Consider the following 26,828-nt stretch of genomic DNA (forward strand, 5'->3'; position numbering starts at 1 on the left):
TCTCGATGGTGCAGTTGTAAAACCTTTTGAGGATCTGGGGACCCATGCAAAATCTTTTCAGTCTCCTGAGGGGGAATAGGCTTTGTCGTGCCCTCTTCACGACTGTCTTGGTGTGTTTGTTGGTGATATGAACACCAAGGAACTTGAAGCTCTCAACCTGCTCCACAATAACCCCATCAATGAGAATGGGGTCATGCTCGGTCCTGCTTGTCCTGTAGTCCACGATCATCACCTTTCTCTTGATCACATTGAGGAAGAAGTTGTTATCCTGGCACCACACTGTCAGGTCACTGACCTCCTCCCTATAGGCTGTCTTAAGATTGTTGGTGATCAGGCCTACCACTGTTGTGTTGTCAGCAAACTTAATGATGGTGTTGGAGTCGTGCTTGGCCATGCAGTCATGGGTGAACAGGGAGTACAGGAGAGGGCTTGAACTCCTCCTGTACACTTCCTGCATCTCTGTGTCTGTGTTCCTGTACTCCTTCCTGTCTGTGTTCCTGTCTGTGTTCCTGTACTCCTTCCTGTCTGTGTTCCTGTCTGTAATCCTGTACTCCTTCCTGTCTGTGTTCCTGTACTCCTTCCTGTCTGTGTTCCTGTACTCCTTCCTGTCTGTGTTCCTGTACTCCTTCCTGTCTGTGTTCCTGTACTCCTTCCTGTCTGTGATCCTGTCTGTGTTCCTGTCTGTAATCCTGTACTCCTTCCTGTCTGTGTTCCTGTACTCCTTCCTGTCTGTGTTCCTGTCTGTGTTCCTGTACTCCTTCCTGTCTGTGTTCCTGTCTGTAATCCTGTACTCCTTCCTGTCTGTGTTCCTGTACTCCTTCCTGTCTGTGTTCCTGTCTGTGTTCCTGTACTCCTTCCTGTCTGTGTTCCTGTACTCCTTCCTGAATGTAATCCTGTACTCCTTCCTGTCGGTGTTCCTGTTCTCCTTCCTGTCTGTGTTCCTGTACTACTTCCTGTCATTGTCAGTTATAAATATCCCCATCTTCTCCTCTTGAAAAAGCTGATTCTCATTGATTTAGTGACCTATATACACATCACCACCCTCCCCTCCCTCTCTCCATCCTTCAGCTCCTTCCATCGATGGTCCCTCTCAGTCTCTCCATCCCTTAGCTCTCTCTCTCTCTCTCTCTCTCTCTCTCTCTCTCCCCCTCTCTCTCTCTCCCCCTCTATCTCTCTCTCTCTCTCTCCCCCCCTCCCTCTCTCTCTCTCCTCTCTCTCTACTCTCTCTCTCTCTCTCTCTCTCTCTCTCTCTCGCTCCCCCATTCTCTCTCTCTCTCTCTCCCTCACTGTCTCTCTCTCTCACTCTCCACCTCTCCCTCCCTCCCTCTCTCCCTCTCTCTCTCTCTCTCTCCCTCTCCCTCCCTCTCTCTCTCCCTCCCTCCCTCTCTCCCTCCCTCTCTCCCTCCCTCTCTCTCTCTCTCCTCTCTCTCTCTCTCTCTCTCTCCCTCTCCCTCCCTCCCTCTCTCTCTCTCTAAAGCTGGTGGAGGCGGAACCCAAACCGGCTACGTGCGTTCCCACACGCAGGTTAAAATATCAAAACAACATCTGACCCAATTATATTCATTTGGGGTCAGGTAGAAAAGCATTAAACATTTATGGCAGTTTAGCTAGCTAGCTTGCACTTGCTAACTAATTTGTCCTATTTAGCTAGCTTGCTGTTGCTAGCTAATTTGTCCTATATAGCTAGCCTGCTGTTGCTAGCTAATTTATCCTATTTAGCTAGCTTGCTGTTGCTAGCTAATTTGTCCTGGGATATAAACATTGAGTTGTTATTTTACCTGAAATGCACAAGGTCCTCTACTCCGACAATCAATCCACACATGAAACGGCCAACCGAATCATTTCTAGTCATCTCTCTTCCTTCCAGGCTTTTCCTTCTCTTGACTTTATATTTCATAAATTAGGTACATTACCTCCACTTACCTTGTTCATCTTTCAATCACCCACGTGGGTATAACCAATGAGGAGATGGCACGTGGGTACCTGCTTCTATAAACCAATGAGGAGATGGGAGAGTCAGGACTTGCAGCGTGATCTGCATCAGAAATAGAACTTCTATTTTAGCCCTTGGCAACGCAGACGCTCGTTGGAGCACGCGAGCAGTGTGGGTGTAGTAATTGAATAACATACCTTTCTACATACATTTTGCAACGCTCGCGCACGCGACGCGTGAAGACGTGAGACACTTAGGCTCAATCCCCACCACCCTTACAGTCAGGCAAGGTTACAAAATGATTTATTATATTTACAGTAACGTTAAAACCTTTAGCTAGATTCTTTACATCCACTTGAATGCACTAGATGACAGCCTGGTTTGCTCAGTTGACGTGGCTGGATTAAAGAGCTGTGGTGAAGAGTCTTGGCCAGGTTTGTGTGCACCTGGGGAACTGGACATGATCCAAGAGGAACTGATATTTATATGGTTCAATGAAGTGAGCATGATTGATTCAGGAGACTGTCCAATGACATCTTGAGAAGTGTTAATCACTTTCCCTTCCACTTCTGAAGGTTAGTAATGAAGGATTTGGTATCCCATGGGCTGACGCTATGAAGGGGTCTAACACATTGGCAGCTAGCAGGTATAGGTGGAGCCAGCACAGCTTGACTTGGGGATAGCTGTTGCTAACCTGGGGCTAGTGGTGGTGGACCTGGGGCTAGTGGTGGTGGACCTGGGGCTAGTGGTGGACCTGGGGCTAGTAGTGGTGGACCTGGGGCTAGTTGTGGTGGACCTGGGGCTAGTGGTGGTGGACCTGGGGCTAGTGGTGGTGGACCTGGGGCTAGTGGTGGTGGACCTGGGGCTAGTGGTGGTGGACCTGGGGCTAGTGGTGGACCTGGGGCTAGTGGTGGTGGACCTGGGGCTAGTGGTGGACCTGGGGCTAGTGGTGGTGGACCTGGGGCTAGTGGTGGTGGACCTGGGGCTAGTGGTGGTGGACCTGGGGCTAGTGGTGGTGGACCTGGGGCTAGTGGTGGACCTGGGGCTAGTGGTGGTGACCTGGGGATAGTGGTGGTGGACCTGGGGCTAGTGGTGGTGGACCTGGGGCTAGTGGTGGTGGACCTGGGGCTAGTGGTGGACCTGGGGCTAGTGGTGGTGACCTGGGGATAGTGGTGGTGGACCTGGGGCTAGTGGTGGTTGACCTGGGGCTAGTGGTTGACCTGGGGCTAGTGGTGGTGGACCTGGGGCTAGTGGTGGTGGACCTAGGGCTAGTGGTGGACCTGGGGCTAGTGGTGGTGGACCTGGGGCTAGTGGTGGTTGACCTGGGGCTAGTGGTGGTTGACCTGGGGCTAGTGGTGGTTGACCTGGGGCTAGTGGTGGTGGACCTGGGGCTAGTGGTGGACCTGGGGCTAGTGGTGGTGGACCTGGGGCTAGTGGTGGTGGACCTGGGGCTAGTGGTGGTGGACCTGGGGCTAGTGGTGTTGACCTGGGGTTAGTGGTGGTTGACCTGGGGCTAGTGGTGGTGGACCTGGGGCTAGTGGTGTTGGACCTGGGGCTAGTGGTGGTGGACCTGGGGCTAGTGGTGATTGACCTGGGGCTAGTGGTGGTGGACCTGGGGCTAGTGGTGGTGGACCTGGGGCTACTGGTGGACCTGGGGCTAGTGGTGGTGACCTGGGGCTAGTGGTGGTGGACCTGGGGCTAGTGGTGGTGGACCTGGGGCTAGTGGTGGTGGACCTGGGGCTAGTGGTGGTGGACCTGGGGCTAATGGTGGTGGACCTGGGGCTAGTGGTGGTTGACCTGGGGCTAGTGGTGGACCTGGGGCTAGTGGTGGTTGACCTGGGGCTAGTGGTGGTGGACCTGGGGCTAGTGGTGGTGGACCTCGGGCTAGTGGTGGTGGACCTGGGGCTAGTGGTGGTTGACCTGGGGATAGTGGTGGTGGACCTGGGGCTAGTGGTGGTGGACCTGGGGCTAGTGGTGGTGGACCTGGGGTTAGTGGTGGTTGACCTGGGGCTAGTGGTGGTGGACCTGGGTCTAGTGGTGGTTGACCTAGGGCTAGTGGTGGACCTGGGGCTAGTGGTGGTGGACCTGGGGCTAGTGGTGGTTGACCTGGGGCTAGTAGTGGTGGACCTGGGGCTAGTTGTGGTGGACCTGGGGCTAGTGGTGGTTGACCTGGGGCTAGTGGTGGTGGACCTGGGGCTAGTGGTGGTGGACCTGGGGCTAGTGGTGGTTGACCTGGGGCTAGTGGTGGTGGGCCTGGGGCTAGTGGTGGTGGACCTGGGGCTAGTGGTGGACCTTGGGCTAGTGGTGGTGGACCTGGGGCTAGTGGTGGTGGACCTGGGGCTAGTGGTGGTGGACCTGGGGCTAATGGTGGTGGACCTGGGGCTAGTGGTGGTTGACCTGGGGCTAGTGGTGGACCTGGGGCTAGTGGTGGTTGACCTGGGGCTAGTGGTGGACCTGGGGCTAGTGGTGGTGGACCTGGGGCTAGTGGTGGTGGACCTGGGGCTAGTGGTGATGGACCTGGGGCTATAGGTGATGGACCTGGGGCTAGTGGTGGTGGACCTGGGGCTAGTGGTGGTTGACCTGGGGCTAGTGGTGGTGGACCTGGGGCTAGTAGTGGTGGACCTGGGGCTAGTGGTGGTGGACCTGGGGCTAGTGGTGGTGGACCTGGGGCTCGTGGTGGTGGACCTGGGGCTAGTGGTGGACCTGGGGCTAGTGGTGGTGGACCTGGGGCTAGTGGTGGTTGACCTGGGGCTAGTGGTGGTTGACCTGGGGCTAGTGGTGGTGGACCTGGGGCTAGTGGTGGTTGACCTGGGGCTAGTGGTGGACCTGGGGCTAGTGGTGGTGGACATGGGGCTAGTGGTGGACCTGGGGCTAGTGGTGGTGGACCTGGGGCTAGTGGTGGTTGACCTGGGGCTAGTGGTGGTTGACCTGGGGTTAGTGGTGGTTGACCTGGGGCTAGTGGTGGTGGACCTGGGGCTAGTGGTGGTTGACCTAGGGCTAGTGGTGGACCTGGGGCTAGTGGTGGTGGACCTGGGGCTAGTGGTGGTTGACCTGGGGCTAGTGGTGGTGGACCTGGGGCTAGTGGTGGTTGACCTGGGGTTAGTGGTGGTTGACCTGGGGCTAGTGGTGGTGGACCTGGGGCTAGTGGTGGTTGACCTAGGGCTAGTGGTGGACCTGGGGCTAGTGGTGGTGGACCTGGGGCTAGTGGTGGTGGACCTGGGGCTAGTTGTGGTGGACCTGGGGCTAGTGGTGGTTGACCTGGGGCTAGTGGTGGTGGACCTGGGGCTAGTGGTGGTGGACCTGGGGCTAGTGGTGGTGGACCTGGGGCTAGTGGTGGTGGGCCTGGGGCTAGTGGTGGTGGACCTGGGGCTAGTGGTGGACCTTGGGCTAGTGGTGGTGGACCTGGGGCTAGTGGTGGTGGACCTGGGGCTAGTGGTGGTGGACCTGGGGCTAATGGTGGTGGACCTGGGGCTAGTGGTGGTTGACCTGGGGCTAGTGGTGGACCTGGGGCTAGTGGTGGTTGACCTGGGGCTAGTGGTGGACCTGGGGCTAGTGGTGGTGGACCTGGGGCTAGTGGTGGTGGACCTGGGGCTAGTGGTGATGGACCTGGGGCTATAGGTGATGGACCTGGGGCTAGTTGTGGTTGACCTGGGGCTAGTGGTGGTTGACCTGGGGCTAGTGGTGGTGGACCTGGGGCTAGTGGTGGACCTGGGGCTAGTGGTGGTGGACCTGGGGCTAGTGGTGGTGGACCTGGGGCTAGTGGTGGTTGACCTGGGGCTAGTGGTGGTGGACCTGGGGCTAGTAGTGGTGGACCTGGGGCTAGTGGTGGTGGACCTGGGGCTAGTGGTGGTGGACCTGGGGCTCGTGGTGGTGGACCTGGGGCTAGTGTTGGTTGACCTGGGGCTAGTGGTGGACCTGGGGCTAGTGGTGGTGGACCTGGGGCTAGTGGTGGTTGACCTGGGGTTAGTGGTGGTTGACCTGGGGCTAGTGGTGGTGGACCTGGGGCTAGTGGTGGTTGACCTGGGGCTAGTGGTGGTGGACCTGGGGCTAGTGGTGGTGGACATGGGGCTAGTGGTGGACCTGAGGCTAGTGGTGGTGGACCTGGGGCTAGTGGTGGACCTGGGGCTAGTGGTGGTGGACCTGGGGCTAGTGGTGGACCTGGGGATAGTGGTGGTGGACCTGGGGCTAGTGGTGGTGACCTGGGGATAGTGGTGGACCTGGGGCTAGTGGTGGACCTGGGGCTAGTGCTGGTGGACCTGGGGCTAGTGGTGGACCTGGGGCTAGTGGTGGTGGACATGGGGCTAGTGGTGGTGGACCTGGGGCTAGTGGTGGTGGACCTGGGGCTAGTGGTGGACCTGGGGCTAGTGGTGATGGACCTTGGGCTAGTGGTGGTGGACCTGGGCCTAGTGGTGGACCTGGGGCTAGTGGTGGTGGACCTGGGGCTAGTGGTGGTTGACCTGGGGCTAGTAGTGGTGGACCTGGGGCTAGTGGTGGTTGACCTGGGGCTAGTGGTGGTGGACCTGGGGCTAGTGGTGGTGGACCTGGGGCTAGTGGTGGTTGACCTGGGGCTAGTAGTGGTGGACCTGGGGCTAGTTGTGGTGGACCTGGGGCTAGTGGTGGTTGACCTGGGGCTAGTGGTGGTGGACCTGGGGCTAGTGGTGGTGGACCTGGGGCTAGTGGTGGTGGACCTGGGGCTAGTGGTGGTGGACCTGGGGCTAATGGTGGTGGACCTGGGGCTAATGGTGGTGGACCTGGGGCTAGTGGTGGTTGACCTGGGGCTAGTGGTGGACCTTGGGCTAGTGGTGGTGGACCTGGGGCTAGTGGTGGTGGACCTGGGGCTAGTGGTGGTGGACCTGGGGCTAATGGTGGTGGACCTGGGGCTAGTGGTGGTTGACCTGGGGCTAGTGGTGGACCTGGGGCTAGTGGTGGTTGACCTGGGGCTAGTGGTGGACCTGGGGCTAGTGGTGGTGGACCTGGGGCTAGTGGTGGTGGACCTGGGGCTAGTGGTGATGGACCTGGGGCTATAGGTGATGGACCTGGGGCTAGTTGTGGTTGACCTGGGGCTAGTGGTGGTTGACCTGGGGCTAGTGGTGGTGGACCTGGGGCTAGTGGTGGTGGACCTGGGGCTAGTGGTGGTGGACATGGGGCTAGTGGTGGACCTGGGGCTAGTGGTGGTGGACCTGGGGCTAGTGGTGAACCTGGGGCTAGTGGTGGTGGACCTGGGGCTAGTGGTGGTGGACCTGGGGCTAGTGGTGGTTGACCTGGGGCTAGTAGTGGTGGACCTGGGGCTAGTTGTGGTGGACCTGGGGCTAGTGGTGGTTGACCTGGGGCTAGTGGTGGTGGACCTGGGGCTAGTGGTGGTGGACCTGGGGCTAGTGGTGGTGGACCTGGGGCTAGTGGTGGTGGACCTGGGGCTAATGGTGGTGGACCTGGGGCTAATGGTGGTGGACCTGGGGCTAGTGGTGGTTGACCTGGGGCTAGTGGTGGACCTTGGGCTAGTGGTGGTGGACCTGGGGCTAGTGGTGGTGGACCTGGGGCTAGTGGTGGTGGACCTGGGGCTAATGGTGGTGGACCTGGGGCTAGTGGTGGTTGACCTGGGGCTAGTGGTGGACCTGGGGCTAGTGGTGGTTGACCTGGGGCTAGTGGTGGACCTGGGGCTAGTGGTGGTGGACCTGGGGCTAGTGGTGGTGGACCTGGGGCTAGTGGTGATGGACCTGGGGCTATAGGTGATGGACCTGGGGCTAGTTGTGGTTGACCTGGGGCTAGTGGTGGTTGACCTGGGGCTAGTGGTGGTGGACCTGGGGCTAGTGGTGGTGGACCTGGGGCTAGTGGTGGTGGACCTGGGGCTAGTGGTGGTTGACCTGGGGCTAGTGGTGGTGGACCTGGGGCTAGTAGTGGTGGACCTGGGGCTAGTGGTGGTTGACCTGGGGCTAGTGGTGGTGGACCTGGGGCTAGTAGTGGTGGACCTGGGGCTAGTGGTGGTGGACCTGGGGCTTGTGGTGGTGGACCTGGGGCTAGTGGTGGACCTGGGGCTAGTGGTGGTGGACCTGGGGCTAGTGGTGGACCTGGGGCTAGTGGTGGTTGACCTGGGGCTAGTGGTGGTTGACCTGGGGCTAGTGGTGGTGGACCTGGGGCTAGTGGTGGACCTGGGGCTAGTGGTGGTGGACCTGGGGCTAGTGGTGGTGGACCTGGGGCTAGTGGTGGTGGACCTGGGGCTAGTGGTGGTGGACCTGGGGCTAGTGGTGGTTGACCTGGGGCTAGTGGTGGTGGACCTGGGGCTAGTAGTGGTGGACCTGGGGCTAGTGGTGGTTGACCTGGGGCTAGTGGTGGTGGACCTGGGGCTAGTGGTGGTGGACCTGGGGCTTGTGGTGGTGGACCTGGGGCTAGTGGTGGTTGACCTGGGGCTAGTGGTGGACCTGGGGCTAGTGGTGGTGGACATGGGGCTAGTGGTGGACCTGGGGCTAGTGGTGGTGGACCTGGGGCTAGTGGTGGACCTGGGGCTAGTGGTGGTGGACCTGGGGCTAGTGGTGGACCTGGGGATAGTGGTGGTGGACCTGGGGCTAGTGGTGGTGACCTGGGGATAGTGGTGGACCTGGGGCTAGTGGTGGACCTGGGGCTAGTGCTGGTGGACCTGGGGCTAGTGGTGGACCTGGGGCTAGTGGTGGTGGACATGGGGCTAGTGGTGGTGGACCTGGGGCTAGTGGTGGTGGACCTGGGGCTAGTGGTGGTTGACCTGGGGCTAGTGGTGGACCTGGGGCTAGTGGTGGTGGACCTGGGGCTAGTGGTGGTGGACCTGGGGCTAGTGGTGGTGGACCTGGGGCTAGTGGTGGTGGACCTGGGGCTAGTGGTGGTGGACCTGGGGCTAGTGGTGGTGGACCTGGGGCTAGTGGTGGTGGACCTGGGGCTAGTGGTGGTTGACCTGGGGCTAGTGGTGGTGAACCTGGGGCTAGTGGTGGTTGACCTGGGGCTAGTGGTGGTGGACCTGGGGCTAGTGGTGGTGGACCTGGGGCTAGTGGTGATGGACCTGGGGATAGCTATGGAGCTAGAGCATCTCGAACCAATCCAGACACATGCAATCCTGGATGTCTCGGTACAACATTACTGACAATGTTCCTGGATGTCTGTATACAACATTACTGGCAGTGTTTCTGAAGGTACCCTGGCTCTCACTGTTTATATGGTTCCTGGGTTTGTGTCCCTCCAGGCCAGTTCTCTCTCTGCCCCTCTCTCTCTCTGCCCCTCTCTCTCTCTGCCCCCTCTCTCTCTCTCTCTCTCTCTCTCTCTCTCTCTCTCCTCTCTCTCTCTCTCTCTCTCTCTCTCTCTCTCTCTCTCTCTCTCTCTCTCTCTCTCTCTCTCTCTCTCTCTCGGCTGGGTGAGGCAAAGGGAGGGAGGGAAGGTGTTCCTCTCCTGGAGCCATGTCTCAGATGACTGTGGGGCGTCGTATCCCTTCCACGGAGCATCCTCCTCTCCTCTCCTCTCCTCTCCTCTCCTCTCCTCTGCTCTGCTCTGCTCTGCTCTGCTCTCCTCTCCTCTCCTCTCCTCTGCTCTGCTCTCCTCTCCTCTCCTCTCCAAGCTGTCGCCTCTCATCAGTCTCAACCAAACCTCAATATGCCACATTTACTTTTTCACAGAGTGAAAAAGAGGGGGAAATGATACTATTTTGAACAAGCATAAAATGAGTCAAGATAAACAAACCATTTTTTTTTTTTTCTCTGCGCGTCTGTTGCTCTCTTGCAATTGCCTCTCTATCGCTAGTGGAGATTTACTTTACAGTTTTTAACAATCACTTTGGCACTAATATCGAGAACCTTGATGTCATTTTTCAAAACTCTAGACGCAAAACTCACAACCAATGATCAAAATGAACATTTTACAAAACTCTTAACCCTTTTTCCAATCGCTTGGATACAATTCACATAAAGCTACGATCATTTGTTCATTGAACTAAAATCACCTGTTCAAAATGACACAAATTAACGTCAAAGTATTACCAAAATGTAATTCACATATTACATCTGAGATGACTGTCTATTCATTTCATTACAATGATCTAACTATCAACCGATACAACTGATCAAAATGATAAGTGACTGTTGCATTACTCTCAATGCATCGTTTTATTAAGGAAACTGACAAACAATATTCCATGTTTAGATCATGAAAAGTTTCAGGATAACGAGATCCATTGACACCAATTACCGTGGAACAATTGGATTACATTATCTATGGATGTAATATTTCATCATCATTCTTTATCAGACACTGTTTCTATGGTCCCATGTAACACTTTTCCAGACCATGTGTTCAGATTTGACATTACTGTACACTGACCCGGCCACTTTATTAGGTACACCTATCTAGTACTGGGTAGGACCTCCTTTTGCCTCCACAACAGCCTGAATTATTCACAGTGTTGTAACGTTAAGAGAAGCCCTTCTGCACACCACTGTTTTAAACAGCTGTTATTAGAGCATTTGTGTCCTTTCTGTTAACTTGAATGAGTCTGGACGTTCTCCTCTGACCTCTCTCATTAACAAGGTGTTTTTTGACCACAGAACTGCTGCTCACTGAATGTGTTTTGTTTATCGCACCGTTCTCTGTAAACTCTATAGAGAGTGTAGTGTGTAAAAATCCCAGGAAGGCAGCTGTTTCTGATACGCTGGAATCACCATGTGTGGCATCAACAATCATACCACGGTCAAAGTTGCTTAGATTACTCATCTTGCCCGTTCTAATGTTTGGTCGAACAACAACTAAAGCGCTCTACTCTATATACTCTATATATGGAGTTGCAGGGCAGCCACATGATTCGCTGTTCGAATGTAACCTTCCTTGATGAGCTAAATCAGGGCTGTAGAGCTGATGGCATGACCTATGTCATTGTGTGGGATAATGTCAGGTTCCACCGTGCTCAAATGGTGCAAAAATGGTTTCAGGCCCATCCACAATTTACCACCCTGTACTTACCCCCATACTCTCCTTTCCTAAAACCAGATTGAGGAATTTTTCTCCACGTGGAGGTGGAAGGTATATGATAGGCGCCCTCACGAACAAGCCACCCTTCTCCAGGCCGTGGATGACGCATGCAATGACATCACGCCAGACCAGTGTCAGGCCAGGATTCGCCCGAAGATTCTTCCCAAGATGTTTGGCTAATTAAAAACATCCATTGTGATGTGGATGAGAAGCTGTGGCCAAATCCACAAGACAGGGTTGATGGAAGTACAGTAGAAGTCCAGTAAACAAGCCTTTGTTTTGCTTTTTACAGTAAGCCAGGTGAGGAACACTACAGTTGGTGTTTTACTGTAGTTTGCTTTTTACAGTAAGCCAGGTGAGGACCACTACAGTTGGTGTTTTACTGTAGTTTGCTTTTTACAGTAAGCCAGGTGAGGAACACTACAGTTGGTGTTTTACTGTAGTTTGCTTTTTACAGTAAGCCAGGTGAGGAACACTACAGTTGGTGTTTTACTGTAGTTAGCTTTTTACAGTAAGCCAGGTGAGGAACACTACAGTTGGTGTTTTACTGTAGTTAGCTTTTTACAGTAAGCCAGGTGAGGAACACTACAGTTGGTGTTTTACTGTAGTTAGCTTTTTACAGTAAGCCAGGTGAGGAACACTACAGTTGGTGTTTTACTGTAGTTAGCTTTTTACAGTAAGCCAGGTGAGGAACACTACAGTTGGTGTTTTACTGTAGTTTGCTTTTTACAGTAAGCCAGGTGAGGAACACTACAGTTGGTGTTTTACTGTAGTTTGCTTTTTACAGTAAGCCAGGTGAGGACCACTACAGTTGGTGTTTTACTGTAGTTAGCTTTTTACAGTAAGCCAGGTGAGGAACACTACAGTTGGTGTTTTACTGTAGTTAGCTTTTTACAGTAAGCCAGGTGAGGAACACTACAGTTGGTGTTTTACTGTAGTTAGCTTTTTACAGTAAGCCAGGTGAGGAACACTACAGTTGGTGTTTTACTGTAGTTAGCTTTTTACAGTAAGCCAGGTGAGGAACACTACAGTTGGTGTTTTACTGTAGTTAGCTTTTTACAGTAAGCCAGGTGAGGAACACTACAGTTGGTGTTTTACTGTAGTTAGCTTTTTACAGTAAGCCAGGTGAGGAACACTACAGTTGGTGTTTTACTGTAGTTTGCTTTTTACAGTAAGCCAGGTGAGGAACACTACAGTTGGTGTTTTACTGTAGTTAGCTTTTTACAGTAAGCCAGGTGAGGAACACTACAGTTGGTGTTTGGCTGTTTTTTTCTTCTTTTGTAGTTAATCATTTTAGCTTTGATTCAAAGAAACCTATTTTGTGATTTTACTGTATTTCATCAATATATTTCAGATTTTGTTCAATGATTCCACTGTGTCTGTAGTATTTCTCTCCACTAGTCCTTTTACAGTGATGTATTTACTGTGTAGTACCATAATGAAACATGCATCACATATTTTGTACTACAATATTTAACGATTGTACGAACAACTACACAGTGAAACTATCGGTATCTTGTGTGTGTGGCTGATCTAAATGAATGTTCCTATGGTATTTCATGATTAATTAGTTATTTGAACCAATGATTCTGCAAGTGCAAGGTTTCTTTAAGGATATGAATCCACAATGCAATGTTTTGAATATTGGACAGCCTGTGTTACAAGTGATGACCAGTTTTGTGTTTTGTGTCTAGAGTTTTGAAAAATGACCACAAGGTTCTGAAATTAGTGCCAAAGTGATTGTTAAAAACTGTAATGAGGAAATTTTATACACCGGTCATAACAAGTCTTTCATTTTAAATGTTTGAACTGGGCTAAAGAAAATGCATGACCGTGCTTTATTTAGTATGACTGGTCATGTCGACGTGAATTGTAGCTTAGCCGAGCTGTCAGACCACAGCGTTGTGGTTCATAATGACTGTGCAGGTAGACACGCAAACTGTGTTTTGTGCAAATGCTGAGTGCTTTACTGTAGTAATCAACCCTCCACTTAATGTTGATGAAGTGAATTTCTTACCTTGTAAATTATTTGAACAGAAAGCCACCACCTCACCTTGTCGGGATAGATTGTGTGGAAGCTACACTCTAAGGATTGTGGGTTGTTTAGGTCTGCTTAACACAACTGTGTTGCAACACCCCCATCTAGTGGCAATAACATGTAATAACGGTCCAGGTGCTACTAGTGACTTCATACATAATCGCATTAAAGTTTTTCCCAATTGCTAACACACTAAAATGACATGCACAGCACAATTATTTAAACTGACACACAGAGAGCAAAACCTCTTCTCAAGTCTCCAAAAGTCTAAACACATTTTCTGCTTTACACACATTTTGCAATTCAAAATGGCACTTTTTAAATGCACTGCACACGGTTCTCTGCATAAGACACAACAATCTGACATAAAGTCACATGTTTGCCATTTTCAAAACACTGCCATTGAAAATGACACAACGTGAGCTAATTGGCCAATACATGTGCCACCTGGCCAAACACCTCAATGGTTAATTGTCACCACTTCAATCAGGAAGTAATCAGGAAGTGAGCGCTATGAAAAGACAACAGGTGAGTACCTTTTGTTTTACAACAACAACGGAAGCCGTTGCAGAGAGAGGAAGAAGGAGGGTGAGAATGAGAGGGGGAGGAAGAGTGAGAGGTAGGGGTAAAAGCTGGTAGAGGAGTTCATGGCCAAAGAAGATAACAACTTTCAAATGAAATCAGAGCAACCTTCGTTGATCATGTCATCGACCGTGGGCTGACAATGCGAGAGGCTGGACAGGAGAGTGCAGCCCAACTTGAGCCGTTTTTACTGTCGCCTGTGTCATCCGGACATTTAGACTGGAGTACAGGTACGTAACCAACATTTCTTTCACACTAGCAACCATGGTGGAGGAAGGGGCCAAATGTTCACCGGGGTACAGGAGGAAGCTGCCATTTGTAAACTTGGTTTTTGGAAAATAATGAAATCGGATTACGAGAAATTCAAAGCCACATCATCCAAGACAACGCCATATTCAACGACATTCAACGAGTCAGTCTGTCCACGTTGGCTCGCATTCTCAAGCGAAACCAAATCAGAATGAAAACAACTTTATAAAGGTGCCGTTTGAGAGAAACTCTCAAAGAAACAAAGAGGTCAGACGAGAATATGTGGATGTAACTACAATACTGACCACAGTACACCACACGCAACATTGTTTCCCAGTGTACTGGATAACACCATATTGACTGCTTTTGTTCTTTGTTTTCAGGGAGTACTGGAAATGGATGCTCATGCAATCCCACATGAGTTCATCTTTATAGATGAGGCTGGGTTCAACCTAGCGAAGACCAGAAGAAAAGGGGGAGAAACTGTCATTGGCCACAGAGCTATTATTAGATGTTCCTAGCCAACGTGGTGGGAACATCACAATGTGCGCTGCCATCTCCAATACGCATGGTGTCCTCAAACCGTCATGCCAACCTTCTCACATTTCTGGACAGACTCCACAACATTCTCATACCACCAGAGGGTATGAATGATGCAGACCATCAAAGAACCCGGTACGTTGTAGTAGTGGGACAGTGTGAGCTCTCATCGTGCAGCCCCAGTCCAAAACGGGTTTGCTGACCACACACCATTTCTCGTGCAATACCTCCCACCACACTCACCATTTCTGAACCCCATAGAAGAGTTATTTTCGGCATTGGCGGTGGAAGGTATACGACCGGCAGCCCCTTTGTGCGCATGCCTCTTGTGCATGCCTCTTGTGCATGCCTCTTGTGCAGGCTATGGAAGAGGCATGTGATGAGATGGATGTGGGTGCGATTCAGGGATGGATAAGGCGCTCAAGGTGCTTCTTCCCTCGATGTCTGGCAAGGGAAGATATTGCCTGTGATGTGGACGAGGCGTTGTGGCCAGACCCAGCTGTGCGGCAAGATGCTGCCTAATTATTTTTCTTGCCTCCTTTTTTTTTCTATATTTTTTTTTTCGGCAATTTTCTTTTTCAGTTTACATTTTTTTTTTTTGTGAGCATATTTTAGTTCAGTCCAATGTAAATATATCTGCTGTGCATATGTTGCACTGACTTGTTTGGTTAAAAATAAAATGTTTCAACAGCATGTATCTGCAAATATTTCTGTGCATCTGAAGAATTTTCTACAATTTGAACTATTTTAGTATTATGGCAAAGCATAGTAAAGATGAGAGTGCTTTTCATTATGCCCAACAGTGTGTAGTTGGTTAGACGTTTGATTTTGATAATGCTGTATGTTGTTTGGGTCGCAGTACTTCGTGATGCAGGATATATGAGGTATTTTGCAGTTTGGGTGTGTGGTTTTGTGAATTGTGTTAAGTATTTTGATAAAACCAGCCTAGTTTGCAAAATTGTGTTTTAGCAATTGGGAAAAACTAACTCAGCACCACTATTAAAATCTATAATTTAATACATACAGAGGGATCTGTTTGCAGAAAAAAAAGTGTTTTAAAAATGTAAATAAATACGTTTGCTTTACATAACTTTTTTTGTTCCTGCAATTCTACACATTTTGCCTTAACATAATATATCTGAGTGACTGACAAAATCAATGAGGACCCCTGGAGGTCAGGACCCCCTGGTGGCCAGGACCCCTGGAGGTCAGGACCCCTGGAGGTCAGGACCCCTGGAGGTCAGGATCCCCCCTGGTGGTCAGGACCCCTGCTGGTCAGGACCCCTGGAGGTCAGGATCCCCCCCTGCTGGCCAGGACCCCCCCTGGAGGTCAGGATCCCCCCTGCTGGCCAGTACCCCCCCCTGGAGGTCAGGATCCCCCCTGGTGGTCAGGACCCCTGGAGGTCAGGACCCCTGCTGGCCAGGACCCCCCCTGGAGGTCAGGATCCCCCCTGGTGGTCAGGACCCCTGGAGGTCAGGACCCCTGCTGGTCAGGACCCCTGGAGGTCAGGACCCCTGGAGGTCAGGACCCCTGGTGGTCAGGACCCCTGGTGGTCAGGACCCCTGCTGGTCAGGACCCCTGGAGGTCAGGACCCCTGCTGGTCAGGCCCACTGGAGGTCAGGATCCCCCCTGGTGGTCAGGACCCCTGCTGGTCAGGATCCCCCCTGCTGGGCAGGATCCCCCCTGGAGGTCAGGACCCCTGCTGGTCAGGACCCCCCTGGTGGTCAGGATCCCCCCTGGAGGTCAGGACCCCTGGAGGTCAGGACCCCTGCTGGTCAGGACCCCCCTGGTGGTCAGGATCCCCCCTGGAGGTCAGGACCCCTGGAGGTCAGGACCCCTGGAGGTCAGGACCCCTGGTGGTCAGGACCCCTGGTGGTCAGGACCCCTGGAGGTCAGGACCCCTGGTGGTCAGGACCCCTGGTTACGTGCTCTGCATGCCCCGTCAGTAATTCGGCCATGATTACTAGGAGTAACTAGATTTACCAGTGTAAAACATTTTAACTGACATGGGCTAATTGAGTGACTGTCAGTGAGTGATATATAACAAGAGGGATACTGCAGATGCACAACCAAGTTTGGAAATGGCACCCTGTGTATTCCACTATACTAACTGTCAGCAGGAACTCAGTCGGGGTCTGAACTTACTGTTGACAGTTAGAATATATTTATATATTTTCTTTTATTACAAAAAACTGACTGAGGTCTGGACCTTGGTGTCTTCATATGTATCTACAGCCCTGACAATAACATTCGCTATTAGTAACCTAACTCCCTCAAGGTATTGATTATATCCTTGGAGGTGGTACATTATTCTAATCATGATTAATTAATCATTCATAAATTAAATGCCCTTTGATTGACTGGATACTTCAATCAGATCAATATTTTTTTATTATTATTATTATTTTTTTTATTAAATCATGTCCTTTTACCCTAGCCAGCTTTAGCCCCCTTAGTGTCAGTCTGTTTTGTGCTTTCATGCCAACTAGTTGTCACTAATTGTCATGCCAAACATTACTTGACAATGACAACAGCAACAGGCACAACAGGCACAAAACAGACCAGGGACCAAACACAGTGAGTTTATGGTGCAACTGCAGCAGTATTGAGGGGAGCAGCCGTCTGATTCCATGACTTCTATTGTGACCGCATTCAGTCGGTCATTGTGAAGTGCGGCACTTGGAGAATCACCGTAGCAACGGTCGGTATCATGGAGACGGCACGGGTCCCGGGTTATATAAAACCTAACACGGCGAGAGGAGGCCGCCGGTAAGCAGAAACACCGCTTCGACAGACAGGTAACGGTAGAGCGGTAGAGGAGCGGGGTTTCGCTTTTATCATGATGCAGACATTTTATTGAAATTAATATCGACTATGCCTACTATATATATATTTTTTTTTAGATTTACAGAGATGATCACAAATGAATGAATCTGTAGGCTTGGCCTGTAATATGGGCATTTAGCATGTTATTCCTGTACTTCTTCTGCTACGATAACTTTCCATTTCTCTTAATTCTTGATGAAAATACATGACTTACACGATGACATGTAGAATGAGAGTGTAAGCTATTGTGAGAAAGCTATACAAAAACAGTTTGACTGTCAACGTTCAACATGAACTAAAATCAGTCTTCTCTCCCGGTTACCGGCAGCTCGCTTGCTCTCTCTCTCTCTCTCTCTCTCTCTCTCTCTCTCTCTCTCTCTCTCTCTCTCTGTCTATCGTTGTTGCTAGTGGATTTAACTGTAGTGTTTCTCCATTATCCTGGTCCGTCACAGATGGTTAGTCAGGTAGACATGGTCACAAGGCTCTCTCTAGGAGGAACAGGAAGTCCTGGTCAACACCTCCCTCAACCCCTACTGTACCTCCTACAGGGCTTCTTATGGTGAGAACAAGATATCTGATATGACTTGATATAAACTCTCTATTGTATTGAATTGAATTTTATTTTATTCTACTGATGGTAAGATAGTATCCACTACATTTGCCTGAAGTGTTCTGCTTTCTCAAGTATATTCTGCTTTCACCCTCAATGATACGCCTGTGTGATTTTTAACAATGCAAAGCCAGATTCCCTAATGACTCACTCGCATGGCCACACACTGGTCCCAATTACCTCACTAAAATGTGTACTTGTTCACTTCCCTTTCGCTGATTTCAAAGGAAATTACTGGTATAAGAATTTCCCATAAGAAATATGGTGGTCTAGTCCTCTTTTACTCTCATGAGTGCAAACTTCAGGAGAAGAGAGATATTATTGGGAAGTAAACCCCCAACCCTTCCCATCTTACTGTCATATCTTATCCAGGCAAAGAAGACTTCAGTCCATGTCTAGGTCATCATTACGGGACAGGGTACTCTGCCAACCTGAGACCTGCTGTTTACTACAGCCCTAGTCTGGACTACACTGATAACCCACAGTTAGGGTAAGACTATACTATATTATACTATACTATATTATACTATACTATATTATACTACAGCCCCAGTCTGTCCCTACACAGTGCACTCTTTTATCAGACCCACATAGGGCTCTGGCCCAAGTAAAGTAATGAAATAGTCTGGACAGAGCCAGAACGACCCCCTGGATAGGACGCTAGTAGCCTTGTCCGAGCCAGAACGACCCCCTGGACAGGACGCTAGTAGCCTTGTCCGAGCCAGAACGACCCCCTGGATAGGACGCTAGTAGCCTTGACCGAGCCAGAACGACCCCCTGGACAGGACGCTAGTAGCCTTGACCGAGCCAGAACGACCCCCTGGACAGGATGCTAGTGGCCTTGTCCAAGCCAGAACGACCCCCTGGACAGGATGCTAGTGGCCTTGTCCGAGCCAGAACGACCCCCTGGACAGGATGCTAATGGCCTTGTCCAAGCCAGAACGACCCCCTGGACAGGATGCTAGTGGCCTTGTCCGAGCCAGAACGACCCCCTGGACAGGATGCTAGTAGCCTTGTCCGAGCCAGAACGACCCCCTGGACAGGATGCTAGTAGCCTTGTCTGAGCCAGAACGACCCCCTGGACAGGACGCTAGTAGCCTTGACCGAGCCAGAACGACCCCCTGGACAGGACGCTAGTAGCCTTGACCGAGCCAGAACGACCCCCTGGACAGGATGCTAGTAGCCTTGTCTGAGCCAGAACGACCCCCTGGACAGGACGCTAGTAGCCTTGACCGAGCCAGAACGACCCCCTGGACAGGATGCTAGTGGCCTTGTCCGAGCCAGAACGACCCCCTGGACAGGATGCTAGTGGCCTTGTCCAAGCCAGAACGACCCCCTGGACAGGATGCTAGTGGCCTTGTCCGAGCCAGAACGGCCCACAGGGCAGGACGCTAGTCTACCGCATACCTCTGGCTAGAAGTAGTGCATTATTTAAATATGATGCCATTTCAGATATTCCCCCCCAGAGGTCCTTAGTGATAGTATTCCTATACTCATAAGTATATATTATTATGTAGTTCTCTATGGCTCAGTTAACAAGAGCTTGGCGATAGGAACGCCAAGGTCATAGGTTCAATTCCTGCAGGGATCACATATTCAGTGGATAATAACAGTGACATCAAGCGTGTGTTTTGGGTCTTCTCCAGGTGTTCTCTGCTAGATTGTTTCCAGTCTCAGACTAAGCGCCACTTCCAGCCCATGACCAGACCTGATGGGTCAGAGACCCTGCCTTTCCCGAGTGGACAGATCAGAGAGAGTGGATACCTACAGCTCAAGACACAGCCTACAGCAGTGAGGAGGAGAGAGGGAGGGATGAGGGGGAGAGAGAGGGACAGAGGGAGGAAGGGAGGGATGAGGGAGAGAGACTGGGAGAATAAATTGATTTTAAGTGTCTTTCTGTCTTCCTCCCTTCCTCCCTCTCTCTCTCCTTCCTCTCTCTCTCCTTCCTCCCTCTCTCCTTCCTCCCTCCCTCCCTCTCTCCCTCTCTCTCTCCTTCCTCCCTCCTTCCTTCCTTCCTTCCTTCCTTCCTTCCTTCCTTCCTTCCTTCCTTCCTTCCTTCCTTCCGTTCCTTCCTTCAATCCTTCCTTCCTTCCTTTCCTCCCTCTCTCCCTCTCTCTCTCCTTCCTCCCTCTCTCCTTCCTCCCTTCCTCCCTCCCTCTCTCCCTCTCTCTCTCCTTCCTCCCTCTCTCCTTCCTTCCTTCCTTCCCTCCCTCCCTCCCTCCCCCAGAATGTATCCATCCAGACAGAGTATAAGGAACACTTTGTTCCATATCGTCCCAGACCACCAGGTACAGTGTAATATACTGAGGAGCTGAATGATTTTGTAATACCCTTTTCACAGAACTGTCCAGAACAGACCAGAACTGTACTGTGCTGGGGGCCATAATGAGGAGAACACATCTTGGCTCCGCTCCGTTTGTTGTGTGAAAAGGGTATTAACTCCTCTGGCAAAACTGATTGCAATGACGTAATTTCACCCAGCTCTGCCCGCTGCAGGGAAAGGGCTGTTTAGAGAGCAGTGCATAAATGACCTATGATTGTCCTTTAGTTTCTCAGAAGCACCAGTTAGTGGGAGCCCAAGGAGAGAGCGGTTTCACTGAGGGGACGGCCCTGCAACCCAACACCTTTCTGCCCCAGTACCACATGGTTAGTGTTGCTCCCTCTAAATATACAAAATTGCCACATGGCTAGTGATGAGTAGACCTGGGTTAAAATACTATTGGAAATCATTTCAAATACTCTACCTTGGCTTGTTTGAGATTGCCTGGCACAAAGTAAACAATAGAAAAGTCTAAAAACTGCAAACCCCGGATGGAGACAACACTCAGTAACCCAGGTCTGGTCACATGGTTAGTGATGTCAGTAACAGGTCTGGTCACATGGTTAGTGATGTCAGTAACAGGTCTGGTCACATGGTTAGTGATGTCAGTAACAGGTCTGGTCACATGGTTAGTGATGTCAGTAACAGGTCTGGTCACATGGTTAGTGATGTCAGTAACAGGTCTGGTCACATGGTTAGTGATGTCAGTAACAGGTCTGGTCACATGGTTAGTGATGTCAGTAACAGGTCTGGTCACATGGTTAGTGATGTCAGTAACAGGTCTGGTCACATGGTTAGTGATGTCAGTAACCCAGGTCTGGTCACATGGTTAGTGATGTCAGTAACCCAGGTCTGGTCACATGGTTAGTGATGTCAGTAACAGGTCTGGTCACATGGTTAGTGATGTCAGTAACCCAGGTCTGGTCACATGGTTAGTGATGTCAGTAACAGGTCTGGTCACATGGTTAGTGATGTCAGTAACAGGTCTGGTCACATGGTTAGTGATGTCAGTAACAGGTCTGGTCACATGGTTAGTGATGTCAGTAACAGGTCTGGTCACATGGTTAGTGATGTCAGTAACCCAGGTCTGGTCACATGGTTAGTGATGTCAGTAACAGGTCTGGTCACATGGTTAGTGATGTCAGTAACAGGTCTGGTCACATGGTTAGTGATGTCAGTAACAGGTCTGGTCACATGGTTAGTGATGTCAGTAACAGGTCTGGTCACATGGTTAGTGATGTCAGTAACCCAGGTCTGGTCACATGGTTAGTGATGTCAGTAACAGGTCTGGTCACATGGTTAGTGATGTCAGTAACAGGTCTGGTCACATGGTTAGTGATGTCAGTAACAGGTCTGGTCACATGGTTAGTGATGTCAGTAACCCAGGTCTGGTCACATGGTTAGTGATGTCAGTAACAGGTCTGGTCACATGGTTAGTGATGTCAGTAACCCAGGTCTGGTCACATGGTTAGTGATGTCAGTAACAGGTCTGGTCACATGGTTAGTGATGTCAGTAACAGGTCTGGTCACATGGTTAGTGATGTCAGTAACAGGTCTGGTCACATGGTTAGTGATGTCAGTAACAGGTCTGGTCACATGGTTAGTGATGTCAGTAACAGGTCTGGTCACATGGTTAGTGATGTCAGTAACCCAGGTCTGGTCACATGGTTAGTGATGTCAGTAACCCAGGTCTGGTCACATGGTTAGTGATGTCAGTAACCCAGGTCTGGTCACATGGTTAGTGATGTCAGTAACAGGTCTGGTCACATGGTTAGTGATGTCAGTAACCCAGGTCTGGTCACATGGTTAGTGATGTCAGTAACCCAGGTCTGGTCACATGGTTAGTGATGTCAGTAACAGGTCTGGTCACATGGTTAGTGATGTCAGTAACAGGTCTGGTCACATGGTTAGTGATGTCAGTAACAGGTCTGGTCACATGGTTAGTGATGTCAGTAACCCAGGTCTGGTCACATGGTTAGTGATGTCAGTAACAGGTCTGGTCACATGGTTAGTGATGTCAGTAACAGGTCTGGTCACATGGTTAGTGATGTCAGTAACGGGTCTGGTCACATGGTTAGTGATGTCAGTAACAGGTCTGGTCACATGGTTAGTGATGTCAGTAACAGGTCTGGTCACATGGCTAGTGATGTCAGTAACGGGTCTGGTCACATGGTTAGTGATGTCAGTAACGGGTCTGGTCACATGGTTAGTGATGTCAGTAACCGGTCTGGTCACATGGTTAGTGATGTCAGTAACAGGTCTGGTCACATGGTTAGTGATGTCAGTAACGGGTCTGGTCACATGGTTAGTGATGTCAGTAACGGGTCTGGTCACATGGTTAGTGATGTCAGTAACGGGTCTGGTCACATGGTTAGTGATGTCAGTAACCCAGGTCTGGTCACATGGTTAGTGATGTCAGTAACAGGTCTGGTCACATGGTTAGTGATGTCAGTAACGGGTCTGGTCACATGGTTAGTGATGTCAGTAACGGGTCTGGTCACATGGTTAGTGATGTCAGTAACCCAGGTCTGGTCACATGGTTAGTGATGTCAGTAACCCAGGTCTGGTCACATGGTTAGTGATGTCAGTAACCCAGGTCTGGTCACATGGTTAGTGATGTCAGTACCAGGCGGCCGGAGGGTCGTCGGTCGGCACATGGTTAGTGATGTCAGTAACCCAGGTCTGGTCACATGGTTAGTGATGTCAGTAACAGGTCTGGTCACATGGTTAGTGATGTCAGTAACAGGTCTGGTCACATGGTTAGTGATGTCAGTAACAGGTCTGGTCACATGGTTAGTGATGTCAGTAACAGGTCTGGTCACATGGTTAGTGATGTCAGTAACCCAGGTCTGGTCACATGGTTAGTGATGTCAGTAACAGGTCTGGTCACATGGTTAGTGATGTCAGTAACAGGTCTGGTCACATGGTTAGTGATGTCAGTAACAGGTCTGGTCACATGGTTAGTGATGTCAGTAACAGGTCTGGTCACATGGTTAGTGATGTCAGTAACAGGTCTGGTCACATGGTTAGTGATGTCAGTAACCCAGGTCTGGTCACATGGTTAGTGATGTCAGTAACAGGTCTGGTCACATGGTTAGTGATGTCAGTAACAGGTCTGGTCACATGGTTAGTGATGTCAGTAACAGGTCTGGTCACATGGTTAGTGATGTCAGTAACCCAGGTCTGGTCACATGGTTAGTGATGTCAGTAACCCAGGTCTGGTCACATGGTTAGTGATGTCAGTAACCCAGGTCTGGTCACATGGTTAGTGATGTCAGTAACAGGTCTGGTCACATGGTTAGTGATGTCAGTAACCCAGGTCTGGTCACATGGTTAGTGATGTCAGTAACCCAGGTCTGGTCACATGGTTAGTGATGTCAGTAACAGGTCTGGTCACATGGTTAGTGATGTCAGTAACAGGTCTGGTCACATGGTTAGTGATGTCAGTAACAGGTCTGGTCACATGGTTAGTGATGTCAGTAACCCAGGTCTGGTCACATGGTTAGTGATGTCAGTAACAGGTCTGGTCACATGGTTAGTGATGTCAGTAACGGGTCTGGTCACATGGTTAGTGATGTCAGTAACCCGGGTCTGGTCACATGGTTAGTGATGTCAGTAACCCAGGTCTGGTCACATGGTTAGTGATGTCAGTAACCCAGGTCTGGTCACATGGTTAGTGATGTCAGTAACCCAGGTCTGGTCACATGGTTAGTGATGTCAGTAACCCAGGTCTGGTCACATGGTTAGTGATGTCAGTAACAGGTCTGGTCACATGGTTAGTGATGTCAGTAACAGGTCTGGTCACATGGTTAGTGATGTCAGTAACAGGTCTGGTCACATGGTTAGTGATGTCAGTAACAGGTCTGGTCACATGGTTAGTGATGTCAGTAACAGGTCTGGTCACATGGTTAGTGATGTCAGTAACGGGTCTGGTCACATGGTTAGTGATGTCAGTAACAGGTCTGGTCACATGGTTAGTGATGTCAGTAACAGGTCTGGTCACATGCTTAGTGATGTCAGTAACAGGTCTGGTCACATGGTTAGTGATGTCAGTAACGGGTCTGGTCACATGGTTAGTGATGTCAGTAACGGGTCTGGTCACATGGTTAGTGATGTCAGTAACGGGTCTGGTCACATGGTTAGTGATGTCAGTAACCCAGGTCTGGTCACATGGTTAGTGATGTCAGTAACCCAGGTCTGGTCACATGGTTAGTGATGTCAGTAACAGGTCTGGTCACATGGTTAGTGATGTCAGTAACAGGTCTGGTCACATGGTTAGTGATGTCAGTAACAGGTCTGGTCACATGGTTAGTGATGTCAGTAACAGGTCTGGTCACATGGTTAGTGATGTCAGTAACGGGTCTGGTCACATGGTTAGTGATGTCAGTAACGGGTCTGGTCACATGGTTAGTGATGTCAGTAACCCAGGTCTGGTCACATGGTTAGTGATGTCAGTAACAGGTCTGGTCACATGGTTAGTGATGTCAGTAACCCAGGTCTGGTCACATGGTTAGTGATGTCAGTAACCCAGGTCTGGTCACATGGTTAGTGATGTCAGTAACCCAGGTCTGGTCACATGGTTAGTGATGTCAGTAACCCAGGTCTGGTCACATGGTTAGTGATGTCAGTAACATGTCTGGTCACATGGTTAGTGATGTCAGTAACAGGTCTGGTCACATGGTTAGTGATGTCAGTAACAGGTCTGGTCACATGGTTAGTGATGTCAGTAACAGGTCTGGTCACATGGTTAGTGATGTCAGTAACAGGTCTGGTCACATGGTTAGTGATGTCAGTAACGGGTCTGGTCACATGGTTAGTGATGTCAGTAACAGGTATTCAGACCCATTGACGTTTTCCCCATGGGGGGGGGGGGGGGGGGGGAATAGAAGTGTCAGAAAACAAACAATACCTCACAATGACAGGGTGCAAAGAACTGAACTAAATAGTGTGTGATAACGACATACAGGTGTGTGAACAGGTGATCAGAATTCAGGTGATTGGGATCTGGAGCGTGAGCCTCGTTCAGGGGATCTACGTGTTTGAGAGTATGAGCTGGAAGCAGACATTACATTATCAGGGTGATTTTTCCAGTAGCAAGATCTTATCTAATTTGACTAACATTCAAAACATTTTTTATTTTTTTATTGAACCTTTTTGTAACTAGGCAAGTCAGTTAAGAACAAATTGTTATTTACAATGACGGCCTACGCCCGGCCAAACCCGGATGACGCTGGTGCAATTGTGCGCCGCCCTATGGGACTCCCAATCACGGCCGGATGTGATACAGCCTGGAATCGAACCAGGGTGTCTGTAGTGACGTCTCTTGCACGGAGATGCAGTGCCTTTGACCGCTCCGCCACTCGGGAGGCCAAAATGTATTGTAGTAAGATTATTTATTTATTTTCGAATATGAATACAGAGTATTTTCCTTGCACTATCAGAACGTTTTATTGGTAACCTACCCGGTAAATGTGAAAGTACATTTATTTTGTCATCCAATACGTAATATAGAATACTTAACATAATTCGATTTTAATCCAGAGAGGTCAGGAAAAGTATCTAAATCCTCTATGAGGCTGTGGATTTAGAAGAAAACATGAATCATCACCTTTGATTTAAGACCTGGATTTTTAAATTATTATTATGATTTTAATAGCTAACATTTCGATGGCGATAAAGAATAGATAAAAAATAATGAAGAATAGATATGCCGATAGTGAACAAACATGTTTTACTCCTCTTGACATTTTAAATAATGTATTCAATATAGACAAGAAAAATACAATAATTTGTGTGTTATTAGTTTTAGCAGACTGTGTTTGTCTGTTGTTGTGACTTAGATGAAGATCAGATCAAATTTGATGACCAATTTATACAGATGTCCAGGTCATTCTAAAGGGTTCACATACCTTTTTTTTCATGCCACTGTATAAGAAATTCTCCAAAAATGTTAAAATAGTCCAGGCATTTATATATAAATTCCAGTCGTTCTTTATCAAAGGCCTTTATCAAAGTCAGCTATGAATTCCAGGCCTGGTTTCCAGTACTTGTCTTATATTATCTCCGTTGTATGGTTGTTACGTTCATCCATTTTCAGTCCTGTAGCCTTCACCAAGTGAGATCCTAAGCGAATATGTCATTCAAATGCGATTATTCTGGTTTGCAAAGTGATGTGGAATGCAGGTAGAATGAAGATGTCCAACATCTCACATTTTTATTCACCCTCAATCTGCATTCAGAATCATAGCTGTGTTTGTGAAGACTAAGATTTGAGACTAAACTGGAACAACCATTTCAGTAACAGGTGCAATAAATCCATATTACAGATTGGATTAGTTTAGGGGAAAAAAGTATGTTATTTGATATTCGAGTAACGTCAGATTAATTAATCAATCAATGTACATGAAAAAAAACATAGATATTGAAACAAACAATTCTAAAAATCAAACTGCAATAGAGCATGCTGGGAAATATGACAATGATGGGGTTATTAAAAACTACACTGGGGGTTCTTTTTAACATTTTTATAAACAAATAGTTCATTTAATTTAACACCTGATTCAACACGAGAAATGTTACACTGAATAATCAACACTTACTAAAGCAACTGTCCAGTTTGACACCCTGATTTTAACAACAGTATTTCTTTAACAAGAGCTTCAAAGCAACACCAGCTGGCATTCAGTCACAATAACACCGCATCAACACCAAAACTGGCCAGGACACTGACGGTTTTTAACTGTGCTCGACAAG

At 49.7% G+C, this 26,828-nt stretch overlaps 1 protein-coding gene across 2 annotated transcripts in view; it reads left to right on the plus strand.

Moving 5' to 3' along the window:
* Window positions 1-16,866: 16,866 nt before the first annotated feature.
* saxo4 (stabilizer of axonemal microtubules 4) overlaps window positions 16,867-26,828 on the plus strand; it is a 24,578-nt gene continuing 14,616 nt past the window's right edge. Inside the window, exons 1-6 of one of the 2 annotated variants that reach the window (XM_082957474.1) lie at window positions 16,868-17,117; window positions 17,598-17,704; window positions 18,128-18,245; window positions 19,402-19,546; window positions 19,983-20,043; window positions 20,304-20,401. In XM_082957474.1, the coding sequence (XP_082813600.1) occupies window positions 19,454-19,546; window positions 19,983-20,043; window positions 20,304-20,401 (252 nt within the window). In that variant the 5' untranslated portion in view covers window positions 16,868-17,117; window positions 17,598-17,704; window positions 18,128-18,245; window positions 19,402-19,453. Of the gene's footprint in view, window positions 17,118-17,597; window positions 17,705-18,127; window positions 18,246-19,401; window positions 19,547-19,982; window positions 20,044-20,303; window positions 20,402-26,828 lie in introns of both variants that reach the window. The other variant, XM_082957475.1, reaches the window with a different exon arrangement.

This window comes from Salmo salar, chromosome 10 (genome assembly GCF_965601325.2).
Source record: "Salmo salar chromosome 10, fSalSal1, whole genome shotgun sequence".
Taxonomy (NCBI): Eukaryota; Metazoa; Chordata; class Actinopteri; order Salmoniformes; family Salmonidae; genus Salmo; species Salmo salar.